A 21,933-nucleotide genomic window follows, 5' to 3' on the forward strand; every position below is an offset into this window, starting at 1 on the left:
GTCCTGGGTAGCTACACCAGCGGCAGGTAGTTCAGAAGGAATGGGGAGGGGGGGCAGAGGAAGAAGCATGTCACAGGGCAGAGAGTCACCAGGATGGGGGCTATGAGGAGGCACGGCACGGCACAGTCCTGATAGGCCTTGGGGAGACCAGGCACAGGAGGAAACACTGAGGCCCGACAGACGGGGCTGGGAGCAGACGTGAGGCATTTCTTGCGGCAAGCAGGACCCCAATTCTTGATCTCCCCGGTGGTCCAGTCAAGGGTGGGAGAATGATGCTGGAGCCATGGCAGACCGAGGAGGACTTCAGAGGTGCAGTTGGGCAAGACCAAAAATTCAATTTTCTTGTGATGCAGTCCAATGTTCATAAACAGGGGCTCTGTGCGGTAACGCACAGTGCAGTGCAACTTCACTCCGTTGACCGAAGAAATATAGAGCAGCTTGACGAGACGGGTCACCGGGATGCAGTACCTATCAAGCAAAGAGACCAGAGTCCAAGACGGCCACGGCTGAGAAGGAGGAGTTGGCAGAAGGAGAAATCCGCACGGGCACAGTGAGACATGGAGAAGCAGACTTCGTACCAAGAGACGCCACACCCACGTGAGCTGGGTGCGTGCGTTTTCCAGACGTGGAGGACGAATAGGGCAATCCACCAAGAAATGTTCGGTACTAGCGCAGTACAGACATAGATTTTTGTCCCTACGGCGAGACCTCTCTTCAAGGGTCAGGCGAGACCGATCCACTTGCATAGCCTCCTCGGCGGGAGGCACAGGGGTAGATTGCAAAGGATACCGTGAGAGAGGTGCCCAGGGATCAAGGTCTTTTTCCTGGCGGAGTTCCTGGTGTCTTTCAGAAAAACGCATGTCAGTGCGGGTGGCCAAATGGATAAGTTCATGCAGGTTGGCAGGAATCTCTCGTGCGGCCAGCACATCTTTGATGTTACTGGATAGGCCTTTTTTAAAGGTCGCGCAGAGAGCCTCGTTGTTCCAAGATAATTCAGAGGCGAGGGTACGAAATTGGATGGCGTATTTGCCTACAGAAGAACTACCCTGGACCAGGTTTAACAAGGCAGTTTCGGCAGAAGAAGCTCGGGCTGGTTCCTCGAAGACACTGCGAACCTCAGAGAAGAAGGACTGTACAGTGGCGGTGACAGGATCATCACAGTCCCAGAGCGGTGTGGCCCATGACAAAGCCTTCCCAGACAGGAGACTAACCACGAAAGCCACCTTCGACCGTTCTGTAGAAAATTGGTCCGACAACATCTCCAAATGTAGGGAACATTGTGACAGGAAACCACGGCAGAGTCTAGAGTCCCCATCAAATTTGTCCGGCAGGGACAAGCGGTGGTTAGGAGCGGCCACTCGCTGCGGAGGAGGTGCAGGAGCTGGCGGAAGAGATGGTAGCTGCTGTTGCAGCTGCTGTAGCTGCGACTGAAGTTGCTGTAACATGGTGGTCAAGTGCGACAGCTGTTGAGCTTGTTGGGCGATCAGTCGGGATTGCTGGGCGACCACTGTGGATATGTCAGCGATACTTGGCAGCGGCACGTCAGCGGGATCCATGGCCGGATCTACTGTTATGATTCGGCTAGCTGGATGTGGATCCTCTGTGTCAGCGAAGGGATTGGCCTGGACCATGTCGGTGGACCGGTTCTAGGGTTGTTACTGGTTTTCACCAGAGCCCGCCGCAAAGCGGGATGGTCTTGCTGCGGCGGTAGCAACCAGGTCGTATCCACCGGCAACGGCTCAACCTCGCTGATTGCTGAGAAGGCATGGGACAGAAGGACTAGGCAGAAGCAAGGTCAGACGTAGCAGAAGGTCGGGGCAGGCTGCAAGGTTCGTAGTAAATAGTAATAGCAGGAGGTCAGGAACACAGTAATGGTAAACACAGTAGTAGCTTTCTCTAGGCACTAAGGCAACAAGATCCGGCAAGGAAGTGCAGGGGAAGTGAGGTTATATGGACAGGGGGCAGGTGGAAGCTAATCAGACTGATTGGGCCAGGCACCAATCACTGGTGCACTGGCCCTTTAAATCTTAGAGAGCTGGCGCGCCCTAGAGAGCGGAGCCGCGCGCGCCAGAAAATGACAGCCGGTGACCGGGATGGGTAAGTGGCTTGGGATGCAATTCGCGAGCGGGCGCGTCCCGCTATGCGAATCGCATCCCAATCATGCATGTCAGTGCAGCGCTCCCGGTCAGCGGGTCCGACCAGGGCGCTGCATAGAGGAGAACGCCGCGAGCGCTCCGGGGAGGAGCAGGGACCCGGAGCGCTAGGCGTAACAAGTGCACTGTTTGTGCAGTGCGACCCACGTATCGTAGATTGAGATTACCCCTAATTTTAAATTCTTTTTGTGTCTGAATTTTGGATTCATAAACTGGTCACTTTAGCGCCTCATGGTCTTAATGAAACAATAGAAAATACTTGCTGATATAATATCCATTGATAATATTTAGATAAGTATGCGAAGTGATTAGATCTTTTTAGAAATAGTTGTTTTTTATTAGCATTATCTATTGCTTATATATATATATATATATATATATATATATATATATATTCTATTAATAATTAAATAATATTTTTATTCAGTGGATGTATTTTTCTTTTGTTCTATATTTATGTATAATGGGCGATATTGGTTCATATAATAACCTGCAGAACACTAGTAAATATTAAACCGATGTTTGAATTATTGAAGTAATGTGAATATTGGATAGCGCTTCTGATGAGTTTTTTCACTCATGTTTTCATTTATTGTGGATAAAGCTCTTTGCTGTTCTAGTTATAATTAATGTATATACTTTTTTCTGTCATTTTTATATACTGTATTATGTGAATAGATTGTTTGTATTGTGTATATTAAAGGTTAATTCTCTGGTATATAACTATGAGGGATTGTCCTTACCTGACATGCCTGAGGAAGCTGTGCTTGCTCAGTGAAACATGTTGCATCTTAGATAATAAATGTGTTCTGTTTGAAGTCCTTGCACCTGAGTGTCCATCCCGGTCAGCGCCAATGAATTCCTAATCTTTCTTGAAGTCTTGCCTTGTTCTCTATAGTTATCTATTGGGGAATCTATAGAAATGCAGAGGCGAAAGCTTCAGGGGTGCAGGAATACAGGCGCTGACCAAGAAGGGGACCAGTGAAGCCAGGTAGATATAAAAACAGCTTTAATCCAATGCGACGCGTTTCACCGCGCTTGCGCGGTTTCATCAGGCATTCAGACCAGATGCCTGATGAAACCGCGCAAGCGCGGTGAAACGCGTCGCATTGGATTAAAGCTGTTTAATATCTACCTGGCTTCACTGGTCCCCTTCTTGGTCAGCGCCTGTATTCCTGCACCCCTGAAGCTTTCGCCTCTGCATTTCTGTCGATTCCAGGAAGGCTGCAGGCCCAGTTCACTATACTACAAACGCAGATCCTTGTTGTGTGGGAATTTGCACAACTTGGCAGGGTGAGCATTCATTTTTACCCTCCCTTCTCACGCACCTGTGATCCCGTTGATTCTCCACAAGGGAGCGCCTGTTCTTCTTTTGTTTTACAGATTGGGGAATCTATGTCATACAGACCACATCATTTGCCCAATCACCCTGTTGTTGTGCACCTTTATTTGCACCTGGCTAAGTTGTTAGTGGTGCAGGCACTAGAGATGAGCGAACTTTTGAAAAATTCGATTTGGCCGATTTAAATCACATGAGCAAGGTAGGAGCTGGAAAAGCTCAGTGGATTGGGTAAAAGTAGCAAGGTGGATAGGGTGTAATATACAAAGGAAACATGCCCCCTAAAAAAAAAAAAAAAAAAGGAATCAGTAAGTCCGGTAAAAGAAAAGGAAATGAAAAATGCAGGAAAAATGTATAAATATTTAGCATCCCCTGGGACGACTAGTACGGGAAGAAATAGAAATCAGGGAAAATATGTAAATATGGAACAACTATTGGAGGATGGAGTTGGGGAAAGCACACACACCCCTGATTTAAAAATTATTTTGGAAGTGGTTGGTAAATGCCACACCTCGATAGATGCAGTACAAGTGGGTGCAATCTGAGGAGAAATTTCATTGAACAGAGAGGATCTTAAAGGTATGAGAGAAAGATGTACTGAAGTAGAAGGGAGAGTGTCGACATTAGAGGATGAAATGGTAAAAGTTAAAGAAGAAATGAGGAAGGTGTTAAATATGAACCAGCTACTGGAAAAAAAAAAGGTCACTGATTTAGAAGACTGCTCTATGAGAAATAATTTGAGAATATTGGGACTCCTAGAGGGAGTCGAGAGAAGAGACACCTTAAAATTTCTAAGGAAATGGATTAATACCTCACTGGCCACGATTAGAGAGATCAACAAGAAATGTATAGAAAGAGCTCATAGAATTCCCAGAAAAAGAAGGTTTGTTCCCGCACCAGCTCACGTAGTACCTATGTATAGAGGATGAACCGAGACCGAATCCAGCAATCCTGTGCTCAGCGGAAAGCAGCAGCAGCTAATAATTCTTAAAGGAAGAAGAAGACTCCGCGGCACTGGAATGTGATGCAATAAAAGGGTTCTTTAATGTGGCATAGCAGTAACAGAGGTGTATACAAACAGCCGACAAACGCAAGTTTCGCGTCAGAGGACGCTTTCTCGAGGCATGATGGGAAGGACGGAGCACCGTCCTTAAATCCCCTGCCAGTAATGAGTGCAACACCTGATTTAAAACAGATACATAAGGCTAAATACAAAAATGCTAATTTTACATAGAAAAGTGCACATAACAACAAACACACAATCCCAAAAAACATTAAAAGCATTTTTCTCTTTAACATATTTATAGAAAAGCAGACAGATCATTTCAGTCATTAAGACCTAGAGCACCCGTGGCTCCGGTCCTAATGATCCATTTTGCCTCAGTTTGCAAAAGCCTAGTATGGCAATGCGGTTTAAAAAGGCTGTTGTGAAGCCGGAACGCGTTCTGCGTTTATGTTCGTTCTGTTTATGAAATAAATGAAAAATTTCAAGTATCATTTGAGTGCCGGGATCTTCTTCTTTCATTGGATTACCCGTCCCGGGCACCTACTTGCCCAGTGCCGACCTGCTTACACCTGCTTCTAGTATGGCGATCCAAACCCCCTTCCTTTGGCATAATTTTCTGTAAACCTAGAAACCTTAAACATTTGCTGTTGCCATTATGACATTCTTGCACATGAAAGATTAGTCGGGGACATCCTTTTCCTGTCCTAATTGAGGTGACATGCTCGCGGAACCTATGAAATAAAGGCTGGATTGTTTTACCTATGTAAAATAGGTTACAAGGGCACAAAACCGCATATACAACAAAATCAGATCGACAAGTAATAAAATTCACAATTCTATGGTTAACACAGCCCAATTGAATTGCAGCAGAGTCTTCAAATTGATTACAGAACGAGCAATGTTTACATTTAAAATTGCCCCTTGGGAGGCTTTGCTGTAACCAATCCGTTCTCTTTTGGGGGATTCTACTTTTTACTAATTCATCCCTAAGGTTCCTCGTTCTTCTAAATGAAACAAGCGGAGGTTCTTTTGTTAGAGGTCTAAGGTCACAATCTGCCTGTATAATGTGCCAATTTTTCCTAATTGTATGTCTGATTTTCTCACACATAGGGCTGTGTTCAAATGAGAAAACGGCCTGTGGATTACTAGCCTTTTTGCCGCTACCCCCTTTGAGCACCAGCTCCTCCCTGTTCTTTGCCCTAGCTTTAGAAAACGCTTCCTGAATAATCTGCTCAGTGTATCCTCTTGCTCTCAATCTATGCATCAGTTCACATGACTGCTGCAGAAAAGCTGTGTAGTTCGAGTTATTCCGGCGTAGCCGGAGAAATTGACCATACGGTAGTGATTTAGGTACATGGGACGGGTGAAAACTGTGTTGAAATGAAGCAGTGAATTTGTAGCTGTTTTTTTTTTTTTATGAAAGCCTTTTACTGTAACACCTGAGGAGGAGGTGAGTAATGTAAGAATTGCAGTTCTGTATTGGAGATGATAGATGTAAATTTCATATTCAGACTGTTGTTATTAATATACTGTACAAAGGTATTGAAACGATCCTCTGAGCCATCCCACACTACCAGGCAGTCATCTATATATCTTGACCAATGAATAATATTTGATCTGAAGGGGTTATTTGCTGTATAGATAAACCTCTCCCCCCATAGGGCCAGAAAAAGAATGGAATAAGTTGGTACCACCGGTTTGATGGGCAAATCAGTGGCTACCAAACTGAAAGGCATTATGCTCCAAGATAAACAAAAGAGCCTCACATATGAAGTTAATGCAAGCTTGATCCTTTTTTTCCCTTTTCTACGTACTGTCTTTATGCCATCTTGGTGGCGAATCGGGGTATACAGAGAGACCACATCAATTGAAGCCACATCAATTGAAGCCAATCTGTACCCCGGTCGCCACTCAAGATCCTCAACCAGCAGAAGTTCAAGCCCTTCGAAAGCAGGGATAGACAGGGAGGTGATAATTCAACATCAGAAAGGTTAATCACATTACTGACCACTGTCCTGGAGTAGTGGGGATCAGGTACACCTATTCTTGCCAGAAGACCTGCTTCTGCTTCACTCCGGGCCCGGTGGGTGGATGTTTTTTTCCGGCACCCCCCTCGGCGAGTCCTGCGCCTAAAGGGGCTTCCGATGTAGAGGAACCAAGACCCCCTATCGAACTTTGGCGTGGCTGTACAGCTCGGGCATCCTCTGAATTGCTGGAGTCTGACCCCGAATCCATGGTCCAATAATCCATCTTAGATTTTGGCTTCCTTGGATTTTTCTTTCTATTGTTGACCTTTCCTTGTCGTCTCGGGCGTTGTTGTATCAGTGTCAAAGTCCACCTTGTCCCGGAGGAACTTGTCATGTTTCTTTTCTTTGATTTCATTGTGGACCGGGACCAAACGGATTTCCAGCTTCTTTTGAAAGGTCAACCACTTAGCTTCAGTAAGATGGTTTTTCATTTCTCTCATGGCAAGTTCTACTGCAGACTGAATTAAGGCATATTCAAGGTTGTAGCGATCTAACACCAGGCAAGTCAGATTCATCGCATGTGTCATGTGGGCTTGTTGCCATTTAATAACAAACGATTTGTCGTCACAGAATTGCGAGATTTCTTGGTACACACGTAATCCCCTCAGGGATCTGTTTGCTTCCATATAGGACTTAAGAGTATTAATTGTCCAGAAAAGCTTGACCTCTTTTTCGGATAATGTAAAGATTTTATATTCCAGGGTGCGTGTACTCACAATTTAGCATTCATTCTCAGTATTGCACTATGAGAGAAATACAGGTTAACATCCTCTCGCCTTGCATTAATAGCCGCAATTCCCAAGGTATCCGTTTCTGAGGCAGACAAACTTTCCATGTCTGCAGTTCCTTCCATAGCATGGGTGTGCTGGGAATCAGGTGAGGCCATCCAGTAGTCACAGAAAAAGAAGGTTTGTTCCCGCACCAGCTCACGTAGTACCTATGTATAGAAGATGAACCGAGACCGAATCCAGCAATCCCGTGCTCAGCGGAAAGCAGCAGCAGCTAATAATTCTTAAAGGAAGAAGACTCCGCGGCACTGGAATGTGATGCAATAAAAGGGTTCTTTAATGCGGCATAGCAGTAACAGAGGTGTATACAAACAGCCGACATGCGCAAGTTTTGCGTCAGAGGATGCTTTCTCGAGGCATGATGGGAAGGACGGAGCACCGTCCTTAAATCCCCTGCCAGTAATTAATGCAACACCTGATTTAAAACAAATACAAAAGACTAAATACAAAAATGCTAATTTTACAAAAGTGCACATAACAAACAAACAATCCAAAAGAAACATTAAAAGCATTTTTCTCTTTAACATAGAATCATAGAATTCCGTTGAGACCTCTCCTCCGCCACCCCACCCGCTGAAACATAAATGAGTTTAATCCATTCAAAGACCTGTGGTTTTCAATCAGGGTGCCTACAGCTGTTGCATTAGTTGCAGATTGATCTCTTTCCCACTAAGCAATTGCTCCACACATTGAAGCAGACAGGCTCCCTGTAATCAGCTGACTAGTGAGTCAGGTCTCGGCTGCATTGCAACCTGGGAAAAATCTGTGACAACAGTCATTTTGTATGCTGTTAAAAATAAATATTGGGGTGAAAATCACAGAAGAATTGTGAGAAAACCGTCACACACAGGTACAGACACTATATTATGAACTACACTAACTTTACAGCCCCTGTAGCATAGTCAAATAAAAAAAAAATCCTAGAATACACCTTTAAGTTTCTAAGGATCGGGATGGGGTGATGAGAGCAGCGCGGGGAGAAAAAAGTTAATGTTTAATAATATCAAAATAGCAATTTCCCATGATTTTGCATTATAAACCCAGAGAAAGAGGATAAGGTTTAAAAACGTTAAAAAGAGATTGTATCAGAATGGGGTTAAGTTTTCCTTATTGTTTCTGGTGAGGATCCAGATAATATATATGGAGAAAACTTTTTTTTTTTTATAATCCAGAAGAGGTTACAGATTGGATGGACGATAGGGGATTGAAAAATATAGAAGGATAAGGAACAGGGAGAGCGGGAACTAAGGGGGGGGGGGTTATATTATGCTAGGATAGAGGCTTGGTCACATTGGAGCAAGTCGATTAGAGGAGGGAGGGGTTGGGTTGATTTCTCTGGGTTTTTCCTCTACTCCTCTTACTTGGGGGTATTATTGTTATGCTGGAACAGTGATCCAAGTTTTATATGATGTAAACAGTAACGGATGAGTACTAAGGTGATAGTATGGAATATAAGGGAAATGGGGGACAAGATAAAGCATTTATGGGAGCAATTACCCGGGCAATTATGGGAGTTTTGATGCAAATCTGGTTAAAAGAAGTTGGTGGGCAGATTATTATCACTCGTTTTTTACTTCTTGCTCAAGGGGGGTTACAGTTTTATTTCACAAAAAAGTAAAATGGGAATTAAAAGATACATTTTGGGATTGTGAGGGTAGATTCCTTTTTTTATATAGTAAGTTATATAATTTGATATGTGTCTTAGCATTTGTGTACGTACCCCCTCCGTACTCATCCGATATTCTAAATAAAATTTGGAATTTTGCATGTCCAAAGACGTATGACTGATGCTGGTTCAGGGTGATATGAACCGTGTGATGAACGAGGAGTTGTATAGGTTAAGGTTCAAAGGGATTAGTAAAAACTTGGGTCAAACACCGTTGGCGAAACTGTGTAGAGAGATAGGACTAAGAGATATATGGAGGATGCAGAACCCTCCCAAAAAAAAAAAATTTTTTTTCATTCTGGAATAAAACCTGCCAGACATACATATGGTATAGATAAAGTAATTTTTACAGATTATTTAACAAGGTGTTTATCAGATCACTCCGCCATAGAAATTATGATTGACACTGAAGGGGAGGGGAGACAGTGTACCAATAAAATTAATCCTCAATGTTTTGAGGAAGGTAGAGATGAAAAAAATGTAAGAGTTAGGGTTTAAGTTAGTAAAAGATGTTTGGAAGAAAGGAAAATGTATAGAATGGGGAGAAATAAAAAATAGAAGGGAAATTGGGATAGGAATTCGGTTTGAATACATGAGGATGGAAGACACATTCAAGAGGACAGTAGAGAAGGGAATTAGGATTAATAATACACCGGTATCTATTAAGAAAATAATAGAAAGTAGTGTAAGTAGAGAAATGATGTCCAGAGTGTATTCAACACTGATTAATGCACCAAAACAAAACTTGAAACATGGTAGCACTCGAGCATGGGAGGGGGAATAATAGAGGATAGACAGTGGGAGGGTACGTATAAAAAGATTAACCAGATTCCGCAGAATAATAATCATAAAATAGTGTATAGATTGTATTACACTCCATCCTTTTTATATAAAATAGGAAAGAAAACAGAAAGTGACTGCCCTAAATGTGGTAGAGAAGGAGGAGGCTTTTTACACATGTTGTAGATGTGTAACAGAATTCAGGAATATTGGATAGATGTATATAAGGAAATAGGAAAAGAATTGGAGATCACTCTCGTCCCCTCTCCTTTGGTAGGAATATTAGGGGAAGAACCAGAGATAGAATTAAAGGGGTATTCCAGGCCAAAACTTTTTTTTATATATATCAACTGGCTCCGGAAAGTTAAACAGATTTGTAAATTACTTCTATTAAAAAATCTTAATCCTTCCAATAGTTATTAGCTTCTGAAGTTGATTTGTTGTTTTCTGTCTAACTGCTCTCTGATGATTCACGTCCCGGGAGCTGTGCAGTTCCTATGGGGATATTCCCGGGACGTGACATCATCATTGAGCAGTTCGACAGAAAACTTCAGAAACTAATAACTATTGGAAGGATTAAGATTTTTTAATAGAAGTAATTTACAAATCTGTTTAACTTTCAGGAGCCAGTTGATATATATATATAAAAAAAAGGCTTTGCCTGGAATACCCCTTTAACTAGAAAAAAAAAAAAAAAAGCAATTACATAGAATGCTGTTCTGTAATATATTTATGATTGATAAAAAATGGATTGATCTGCATCCTTCTAGTAGGGAATGGATAGAAATGGTAAAAAGAGACTACAGAAAGTAATTAATACAGTGTTGAAGTAGAGGAGTCGAGGTGTGTGTGTGTTTTTTTTAACACAATTAATGTGTTTATTGTGATGTATAATATGATGAATGAATTAAGATTATAATTTTTTTTTTTAAAGAATCGGGACCACAGGAGGCCCGGTACATGTTGGTTCACTATTTTGATATCCTACATAGAGAAAGTATTTTTTTTTTCTTCAGCAAAAAGTAATTGAGTTGTTTCCTATTTTTTGCTGGATTAAGTTGCTGTCTAAGCATGTGTACATCTGCACACTTGCTTTGGTCCTTAACCCCTTAATGATGCAGGACGTAAATGTATGTCCTGGTGAGCTGTGCTTAACGCACCAGGACGTACATTTACGTCCTATGCATAACCGCGAGCATCGGAGCGATGCTTGCGTCATGCGCGGCAGATCACGGCTGCTGATAGTAACCAGGGACCAGCCCGTAATGGCGGACATCCGCGATCGCGAGGATGTCCGCCATAAACCCCTCAGATGGTGTGATCAATTACAGATCATGGCATCTGCAGCATCGCGGTACATTGAATGGATGATTGGATCGCCCACAGCGCTGCCGCGGCGATCCGATCATCCAGCATGGCAGCCGGAGGTCCCCTCACCTGCCTCTGTTGCCTTCCATGAGTCTTTTACTCTGGTCTGCGATCGAGCAGACCAGAGCAGAAGATGACCGATAATACTGATCAATGCTATGTCCTATGCATAGCACTGAACAGTATTAGCAATCGAATGATTGCTATAAATAGTGTCATGGTCCGCGCCGTGTCCCGGTGCCCTGCGCGGGGCCGTCTGCGCCTTCTTCCCCGCTCCTGTGTGCCCGTGCCCCGGCATTCTCCTCCTCGCCACTTACCTTCCTCCTCTGTCACTCCCGCTGGGCAGCCTCCTCGCCCCACCCGCACGGGAGCCGCGTCCTTGGGCTTCTCTCGGCGCGTCTCCCGTGCATCCTCCTGCAGTGCTGGTCTCTCCCCCAGGGCGCGCGCGCGCCACTCTGTGAGATTTAAAGGGGCAGTGCCCTTTCTGTTTGTCACCTAGTTGGTCCCACCTTATTTAAGCATGTCACTTCCCTTGTTCCCTGCCGGATCTTTGTGCTATTGCCCTAGAGAAAGCATACCACTACTGTTTGATTACCTGTGCTACCTGACCTTTTAGCTACGTCCCTGACTTCATACCTTAGCCGCCAGCCCTTGACCTTCTGCTACGTCCCTGACTACGCACCCAGTCTCCTGCCTCAGACCTTAGGTTGACCCAGCCCACAACCTACCACCAGCCCGACAGGTTGCCCGCTCCCTACCTCCCGGTGACTTCTCTCGGTGCCAAGTACCACCTCGGCTGCTCGCGTGGTTGAGTCGTACCAGCAGCAGCGACCTGGACGTCGCCTGCCACAGCAAGTCCATCCTGCTTCGCGGCGGGCCCTGGTGAAGACCAGCGGCGTCATAGATTCCGCTCCTTGGTGCGGCTCTCTACATCTGCCACGCGGTGCTCAGCAGATCCACCTCCAGTCCTCTCCGGTGATTGTCACAAATAGTCCCCTATGGGGACTATTAAAGTGCCAAAATAAAAGTAAAAAAAAGTAAAAAATAAAAGTAAAAAAAAGTTTGAAAAACACCCTCCCCCAATAAAAACGTAAATTGTCCCATTTTCCCTATTTCACCCCCAAAAAGTGTAAATTTTTATATACATATTTGGTATTACCGCGTGTGCAAATATCCCAACTATTAAAAAAAAATGTTAATGATACCGTACGGTGAACTGCGTGAACGTAAAAAAAAAGTCCAAAATAACTGCTTTTTTATAACATTTTATTCCCAAAAAATTTATTTAAAAAGTATTAAAAGTTTTTTATAAGCAAATACGGTATCAATAAAAAGTACAGATCACGGCGCAAAAAATGAGCCCTCATACCACCACTTATACGGAAAAATGAAAAAGTTATAGGTCTTCAAAATAGGGGGATTTTAAATGTACTAATTTGGTTAAACAGTTTGCGATTTTTTTTAAGCTCAACAGTAATAGAAAAGTAATTATCATGAGTATCATTTTAATCGTATTGACCCAAAGAATAAAGAACACATGTCATTTTTACCGTAAATTGTACAGCGTGAAAACGAAACCTACCAAAATTTGCAAAATTGCGGTTTTCTTTTTAATTTCCCCATACAAATAGTATTTTTTTGGTTGCCCCATACATTTTATGGTAAAGTGAGTGATGGCATTACAATGGACAACTGGTCGTGCAAAAAACAAGCCCTCATACTAGTCTGTGGATGAAAGTCCTTAAGGCTCAAATGGGCTGCGTCCTTAACCCCTTAAGGACCAGGCACGTATGAGTATGTCCCTGCGTCCTGGGTCTTAAGGACCAGGCACGTACTCATACGTCCTGGCGAATTTTGCATCCCGCCGCGCGGGTTGCGAAATTGGACGCCTGCTGAAATCGTTCAGCAGGCGTCCAAGGCAAACGCCGAGGGGGGTCCCGGGACCCCAACATGTCGGCGATCTCCCGCGAAATTCCGCTGGCGATCTTTGGTGATTCCGGTCATTCGGGTCAGTGGTGACCCTATAACCCGGAACTAGATGGTGATCGGCGGTGTACGATACACCGCCAATCACCTGCCGTTGCTGGGAAGAGGTGACAATACTGTCACCTCCCCAGCAACGCTACTATTGGCTGGCGATCCTATGACCAATAGTAGCGCGGCAGAGGAGGGGTTAACGGTCCCTTCTCGCTGCAGCACCCGCTCTCTGTGTTCAGTCAGCGGGTGCAGCAGTGAGGAGAAGACCGTGGATCCCCCCTCGGAGCTCCGAAGCCCCCTCACCAGCCTTAGAATAGGGACAGCGGATTGCAGGGACAGGTAGGAGTTAATAAAGTTAAAAAAAAAAGTCCCCCCCCGACCCCCTTTTTTTTTTCTTTTAATAAAAAAAAATCCCCCCCTGACCCCCTAATAGGTCCCCCAGGGTCCTATTAGGGTCTGATCCCTTACCCTGGGTCCCATTAGGGGTTCAGGGTGCTGCGTGCGCCACACACTACATACTTCCCCGCCCCCCCCCCCGAACACACCCCCCACCACTGCCCCCCCCCCCCCCCCCCCCGCCACCGTAGAAAAAAGGCGATGGCCCGTCGGGCATTTTTGGCAGCGGAGGCTTACGCTTTTTTAGCCTCCGACTCCGAATCTGCCAGTGAGGACGAGGAAGATCCTACATTTTTGTGTTCTTCCTCGTCCTCCTCCTCATCTAGTAGTGATGATGAGTCCCTTGTACGGCGGCGGAGACGCCGCCAGGCGAGGCCACGCACCCCCCACGAGAGTGACCCAGTAGCCTACACTAGTACGAGTGGCAATGCCGCTCGTAATAGGAGTTCGGCCCCCCAGACAAGTGCACCGGAGCCCCCTTCTGATGACCCTGTCTGGAGCCCCCCAGAGGGTTATCAGCCACGGATTCCTGAGTTTGTTGGCGACTCAGGAATCCGGATTGGCCATGCTGGCTTCACTGATCTGGACTTTAAAAAAAAAAAAAATTCAGTGACAGCCTGGTTAATCACATGGGGGAGCAAACGAACTTGTATGCCCAGCAGTTCATTGCCCACCACCCCGATTCGCTTTTGGCCAGGCCCAATGAATGGCGCGCCATTGATGCAGTGGAAATGAGGACATTTTGGGGCCTCACGCTGCATATGGGCCTGGACAAAAAAACTTATGGGGTACTTCCATACTCAGAAGAGATGGGGTTACAAATTTTTGGGGGGTATTTTCTGCTATTAACCCTTGCAAAAATGTGAAATTTGGGGGGAAACATATATATATATTTTTTTTTTTTACATATGCAAAAGTCGTGAAACCCCTGTGGGGTATTAAGGCTCACTTTATTCCTTGTTACGTTCCTCAAGGGGTCTAGTTTCCAAAATGGTATGTCATGTGTTTTTGTTTTGCTTTCCTGGCACCATAGGGGCTTCCTAAATGAGACATGCCCCCCGAGCAAAATTTGCTCTCAAAAAGCCAAATATGACTCCTTCTCTTCTGAGCATTGTAGTTCACCAGCAGTACACTTTAGGTCCACTTATGGGGTACTTCCATACTTAGAAGAGATGGGGTTAATAATTTTGGGGGGTATTTTCTGCTATTAACCCTTGAAAAAATTTGAAATTTGGGGGGAAACACACATTTTAGTGAAATTTTTTTTTTTTACATATGCAAAAGTCGTGAAACCCCTGTGGGGTATTAAGGCTCACTTTATTCCTTGTTATGTTCCTCAATGGGTCTAGTTTCCAAATGGTATGCCATGGGTTTTTTTTTTTGCTGTCCTGGCACTATAGGGGCTTCTTAAATTCGACATACCCCCCCGAGCAAAATTTGCTCTCAAAAAGCCAAATATGACTCCTTCTCTTCTGAGCATTTTAGTTCGCCAGCAGTGCACTTTAGGTCCACTTATGGGGTACCTCCATACTCGGAAGAGATGGGGTTACACATTTTGGGGGGTATTTTCTGCTATTAACCCTTGCAAAAATGTGAAATTTGGGGGGAAACACATTTTAGTGAAAAAAATAATGTTTTTTTTACATATGCAAAAGTCGTGAAACCCCTGTGGGGTATTAAGGCTCACTTTATTCCTTGTTACGTTCCACAAGGGGTCTAGTTTCCAAAATGGTATGCCATGTGGGTTATTTTTGCTGTTCTAGCACCATAGGGGCTTCCTAAATGCGACATGCCCCCCGAGCAAAATTTGCTCTCAAAAAGCCAAATATGACTCCTCTTCTGAGCATTGTAGTTCGCCCGTAGTGCACTTCAGGTCAACTTATGGGGTACATCCATACTCAAAAGAGATGGGGTTACAAATTTTGGGGGGTATTTTCTGCTATTAACCCTTGCAAAAATATGAAATTTGGGGGAAAACACATTTTAGTGAAAACAAAAATTTCATTTTTACATATGCAAAAGTCGTGAAACCCGTGGGGTATTAAGGCTCACTTTATTCCTTGTTATGTTCCTCAAGGGGTCTAGTTTCCAAAATGGTATGCCATATGTTTTTTTTTTTGCTGTTCTGGCACCATAGGGGCTTCCTAAATGCAACATGCCCCCCAAAAACCATTTCAGAAAAACGTACTCTCCAAAATCCCCTTGTCGCTCCTTTGCTTCTGAGCCCTCTACTGCGTGCTTACTTGAGAGAAATTGGGCTACAAATACAAGTATAAATCTTCTCCTTTTACCCCTTGTAAAAATTCAAAAATTGGGTCTACAAAAACTTGCGAGTGTAAAAAATTAAGATTGTGAATTTTCTCCTTCACTTTGCTGCTATTCCTGTGAAACACCTAAAGGGTCATTTTGAATACTTTGGGGGGGGGGGGTGCAGTTTTTATAATGGGGTCTTTTATGGGGTATTTCTAATATGAAGACCCTTCAAATCCACTTCAAACCTGAACTGGTCCCTGAAAAATAGTGAGTTTGAAAATTTTGTGAAAAATTGGAAAATTGCTGCTTAATTTTGAAGCCCTCTAGTGTCTTCCAAAAGTAAAACTTGTCAATTTTATGATGCAAACAAGTAGACATATTGTATATGTGAATAAAAAAAAGATTATTTGGAATATCCATTTTCCTTACAAGCAGAGAGCTTCAAAGTTAGAAAAATGCTAAATTTTCTATTTTTTCATCAAATTTGGGGATTTTTCACCAAGAAAGGATGCAAGTTACCACAAAAATTTACCACCATGTTAAAGTAGAATATGTCACAAAAAAACTATCTCGAAATCAGAATGATAACTAAAAGCATTCCAGAGTTATTAATGTTTAAAGTGACAGTGGTCAGATGTTCAAAAAACGCTATGGTCCTAAGGTGTAAAATGGCCTGGTCCTTAAGGGGTTAAGGGGTTAAGGATGAAGTTGCAAAACTACCGCTAAGTGAGAATCTTCAGAGTGTAACATTATTGATAACATTAAAGGGGTATTACCCCTTCAACCAATCTGTCTGTGAATGCCAGAGATGGTGAAGAGATGAAGAAGAGGGGGAATTCCTTTGGGCAAGCATTACGCTTACCCTTACATCTCATGTGGGAACTTCCTCCCTCACTCTTCAGTGCTGACAACTGACTGCTCTGTGCACTGAGGCTCTGTGACAGAGCAGGTTGATTGACAAGCCAAGAACATGCCCAGAGCCCTGCATGTCCTGCCCCCACTTCCTGAATTTTGTCTCGGCTCACCTACCGGCCAAGACAAACAGGCAATAGTTGTAGGGACAAGACAGTGTTCTGGACAGTGAGGGGACACCTAATGGTAAAAAATGTGGAGCATTTTTCCCCAAAAGTATACACAATTTTACACCAATGTATATTACAAATATACATATGTTATCTACATTATAAAAAAAAAATGTTTTTGCAAATGACAATTCCCATTTAAAGGAAAGATTTACATAAATAATTATCCATCTGATACCAATTCATATCTGCCCAGAGAATGCCAAAAGAAAAGAAAAATGCCAAGACACTCTTCAAAAAGTTCATTGTATGCACCAGTTGTATTTCCTGGCATATTTTATGAAAATGCAATTGAAATGTGGTGTGAACATAGCCGTACATATATGGTTTTAATATTATTATATTAAATGTTATATATTTTCTCTAGATTTACAGATATCAGCTGTAATAGTATGGATTATACTAGGCATTGCCATGATTGTTGTGGGTAAGTTACATACATGTTAAATAAACCCTCTAGAATATATGCTTTGTATAATAATACAGCACCCAGCATGAGTACACCACTGGACAAAATATTGTATATTGCTATTTCTACATGATCACTGTTACAATTCATGAAAGAATGATAAATTTAGTATTTATAACAAAATATAGAGATGTCCTTAAAGCGATACATAAACATTACATAAACTTTTGACATGTCACACATACATGGTTGAGATATCGGTGCTGACTGATAACTAGACTTATAATGGAGCCCGTTTTTGTGATCAGTTGGATTAAAGGGCTACTCCGGTGAAAAACTTTTTTTTTTTTTTTAAATCAACTGGTGCCAGAAAGTTAAACAGATTTGTATATTACTTCTATAAAAAAAAAATCTTAATCCCTCCTGTACTTATTAGCTGCTGAATACTACAGCAGAAATTATTTTCTTTTTGAAACACAGAGCTGTCTGCTGACATCATGAGCACAGTGCTCTCTGCTGACATCTCTGTCCATTTTAGGAACTGTCCAGAACAGCATATGTTTGCTATGGGGATTTCCTTTTACTTTGGACAGTTCCTAAAATGGACAGAGGTGTCAGCAGAGAGCATTGTGCTCATGATGTCAGCAGACAGCTCTGTGTTTCAAACTGAAAAGAATTTCCACTGTAGTATTCAGCAGCTAATAAGTACAGGAAGGATTAAGATTTTTTAATAGAAGTAATTTACAAATCTTAAAATTAGGTGCAGCTCACAACAGAAGGACCGAGGCAGTCAAAGCTAAAGCCGGACCCCACCGGCAACAATAATGAATAACAATGAAAATCTATAGCTTATGCCTCTAGGACCTCACCAATGGTGCATAATGGTGTGGGCAATAATAGATAAAACAGCGTTACTCAGAAATTGTTTTTTAATTCAGATTATAAAATATAAATATGTAAAACAATAACAAATTAACACATTACACTTAACAAAATAACAATAAAATATGTAAATATGTATATAAATATATATTATAGATTATAAAGTGTAATGCCAGTGTAATGTGTTATTTTGTTATTGTTTTACATATTTATATTTTATAATCTGAATTAAAAAACTATTTCTGAGTAATTTTGTTTTATCTATTATTGCCCACACCATTATGCACCATTGGTGAGGTCCTAGAGGCACAAGCTATAGATTTTCATTGTAATTTACAAATCTGTTTAACTTTCTGGCACCAGTTGAAAAAAAAAAAAAAGTTTTTCACCGGAGTACTCCTTTAACCCCTTAACCTCTTTAGGACATAGGACGTTCTCTAATGTCCCCGCTACCTGGGCTTTAATGCCCAAGGACGTTAGAGAACGTCCTGTTGTATTTCCGGTCTCTGCCGCGCGCCGGGCAGAGATCGGAATGGCATGTCTGCTGAAATCTTTCAGCAGGCATGCGGTGCAAATGCCGAGGGGGGTCCCGGGACCCCCGCATGTCAGCGATTGCAGAAAATCGCATGTCAATTCAGACATGCGATTTTCTCCTATTCCGGGCTGATCGGGTCTCTGGTGACCCGATCACCCGGAAAATAGGGATGCTCGGACCTGTGAGTGACAGGCCCCAGCATCCTGCAGGGTAGGAGTGGGGTCGCAATGCTGAGATCTCCTCCCATCCCCTGCCATTGGTCAGAACTGATTCTGACCAATGGCAGAGCAGGACGGTGGGTTGCCATGGAAACCCCCCGTTCTGCCCACCCCTGGATGTCAGGAAGAACTGGGGGAGAATATGGAGGCCGGTACCTGGAGGAGAAGACTCGAGGGGCCCGGCCATCATCGCAGATATTCACTGGAGATCCCGGCTCAGGTAGGGAATCGACGGTGGGGGGGAGAAATGAAACGGAAAGTAAAGTGATTTTTACTGTGGCAACAACTAGGAAGGCCGAACTGCAACTCCCAGCATGCCCAGACAGCCAAAGGCTGTCTGGGCATGCTGGGAGTTGTAGTTTTGCAACATCTGGAGGGTCACAGTTTGGGGACTACTGTTACAGTGGTGCCCAAACTGTAGCCCTCCAGATGTTGCCAAACTACAACTCTCAGCATGCCTGGACTGCCCAGGCATGCTGGGAGTTGTAGTTCTGTAACATCTGTCCCTTCAGATTTTGCAATTTTCATGAAATTTTTTAAAATTGCTGCTCTACTTTGAAGCCCTCTAATTTTTTCAAAAAGTAAAAATAAGTCCATTTTATGATGCCAACATAAAGTGGATATATTGTACTTGTGAATAAAAATAAATTTGATTTGGAATATCCATTTTCCTTACAAGCAGAGAGCTTCAAAGTTAGAAAAATGCAACATTTTCAAAATTTTCATGAAATTTTGGAATTTTTCACAAAAAAAGGGATGCAAGTAACGGCGAAAATTTACCACCAAAATAAAGTAGAATATGTCACGAAAAAACTCTCTCAGAATCAGAATATTCGGTAAAAGCATCTTAGAGTTATTAAAGCTCAAAGTGACGGTTGTCAGATGTGCAAAAAACGCTCTGGTCCTAAGGTGTAAAATGGCCTGGTCCTTAACCCCTTGGGGACGGAGCCCATTATGACCCTAAGGACGGGAGCATTTTTTGCAAATCTGACCACTGTCACTTTAAGCATTAATAACTCTGGAATACTTTTACTTATAAATTTGATTCCGAGATTGTTTTTTCGTGACATATTCTACTTTATGTTAGTGGTAAATTTTCGGCGATACTTGCATCCTTTCTTGGTGAAAAATTCAAAAATTTCATGAAAAATGTGAAAATTTTGCATTTTTCTAACTTTGAAGCTCTCTGCTTATAAGGAATATGGATATTCCAAATAAATTATATATTGATTCACATATACAATATGTCTACTTTATGTTTGCATCATAAAATTGATGAGTTTTTACTTTTGGAAGACACCAGAGGGCTTCAAAGCTCAGCAACAATTTTCCAATTTTTCGCAAAATTTTCAAAATCGGAATTTTTCAGGGACCAGTTCAGGTTTGAAGTGGATTTGAAGGGTCTTCTGGTTAGAAATACCCCATAAATGACCCCATTATAAAAACTGCACCCCTCAAAGTATTCAAAATGACATTCAGTCAGCATTTTAACCCTTTAGGTGTTTCACACGAATAGCAGCAAAGTGAAAGAGAAAATTCTCAATCTTCATTTTTTACACTGACATGTTCTTGTAGACCCAGTTTTTGAATTTTTATAAGGGGTAAAAGGAAAAAAATCCTCTTAAAATTTGTAACCCAATTTCTCTTGAGTAAGAAATGTGTATGTCAAGTGTTCGGCGGGCGCAGTAGAGGGCTCAGAAGCGAAGGAAGGAGCAACAATGGGATTTAGGAGAGTGAGTTTTTCTGAAATGGTTTTTGGGGGGCATGTCCCATTTAGGAAGCCCCTATGGTGCCAGGACAGCAAAAAACCCCACATTGCACACTATTATGGAAACGACACCCCTCAAGGAACGTAACAAGGGGTACGGTGAGCCTTAACACCTCACAGGTGTTTGACAACTTTTTGTTAAAGTCGGATGTGTAAATGAAAAAAAAAATATCTTTCCACTAAAATGCTGGTTTTTCCCCAAATTTTACTTTTTTACAAAGGGTAAAAGGAGAAAATGCCCCCCAAAATTTGTAACCCCATTTCTTCTGAGTATGGAAATACCCCATGTTTGGACGTCAAGTGCACTGTGAGCGAACTTCAATGCTCAGAAGAGAAGGAGCGCCATTGAGCTTTTAGAGAGATAATTTGTTTGGAATGGAAGTCGGGGGCCATGTGCATTTACAAAGCCCCCTGTGGTGCCAGAACAGTGGACCCCCCCACATGTGACCCCATTTTGGAAACTACACCCCTCACGGAATGTAATAAGGGGTACAGTGAGCATTTACACCCCACTGGCGTCAGACAGATCTTTGGAACAGTGGGCTGTGCAAACAAAAAAATTAAATTTTTCATTTTCACGTACCACTGTTCCAAAAATCTGTCAGACCCCTGTAGGGCATAAATGCTCAATGCACCCCTTATTACATTCCGTGAGGGGTGTAGTTTCCAAAATGGGGTCACATGTGGATATTAATTTTTTTGCATTTATGTCAGAACCGCTGTAAAATCAGCCACCCCTGTGCAAATCACCAATTTAGGCCTCAAATGTACATGGTGCGCTCTCACTCCTGAGCCTTGTTATGCGCCCCCAGAGCATTTTACGCCCACATATGGGGTATTTCCGTACTCAGGAGAAATTGCGTTACAAATTTTGGGGGTCTTTTTTTCCTTTTACCTCTTGTGAAAATAAAAAGTAAAGGGCAACACCAGCATGTTAGTGTAAAAATTTTTTTTTTTTACACTAACAGGCTGGTGTAGACCCCAACTTTTCCTTTTCATAAGGGGTAAAAGGAGAAAAAGCCCCCCAAAATTTGTAGTGCAATTTCTCCCGAGTACGGAAATACCCCATATGTGTCCCTAAACTGTTTCCTTGAAATACGACAGGGCTCCAAAGTGAGAGAGCACCATGCGCATTTGAGGACTAAATTATTGATTGCATAGGGGTGGACATAGGAGTATTCTACGCCAGTGATTCCCAAACAGGGTGCCTCCAGCTGTTGCTAAACTCCCAGCATGCCTGGACAGTCAGTGGCTGTCCGGAAATGCTGGGAGTTGTTGTTTTGCAA

The 21,933-nt window shown here is 42.9% G+C and overlaps 1 protein-coding gene across 1 annotated transcript in view; it reads left to right on the plus strand.

Moving 5' to 3' along the window:
- Nucleotides 1-21,933, plus strand: part of LOC130277759 (transmembrane protein 272-like) — a 75,282-nt gene that overhangs the window by 22,801 nt on the left and 30,548 nt on the right. The window contains exon 4 of the mRNA XM_056528507.1: nucleotides 17,203-17,262. Coding sequence (XP_056384482.1) covers nucleotides 17,203-17,262 — 60 coding nt within the window. The remainder of the gene's footprint in view (nucleotides 1-17,202; nucleotides 17,263-21,933) is intronic.

The sequence above is a fragment of the Hyla sarda genome, chromosome 6 (genome assembly GCF_029499605.1).
Source record: "Hyla sarda isolate aHylSar1 chromosome 6, aHylSar1.hap1, whole genome shotgun sequence".
Classification (NCBI taxonomy): domain Eukaryota; kingdom Metazoa; phylum Chordata; class Amphibia; order Anura; family Hylidae; genus Hyla; species Hyla sarda.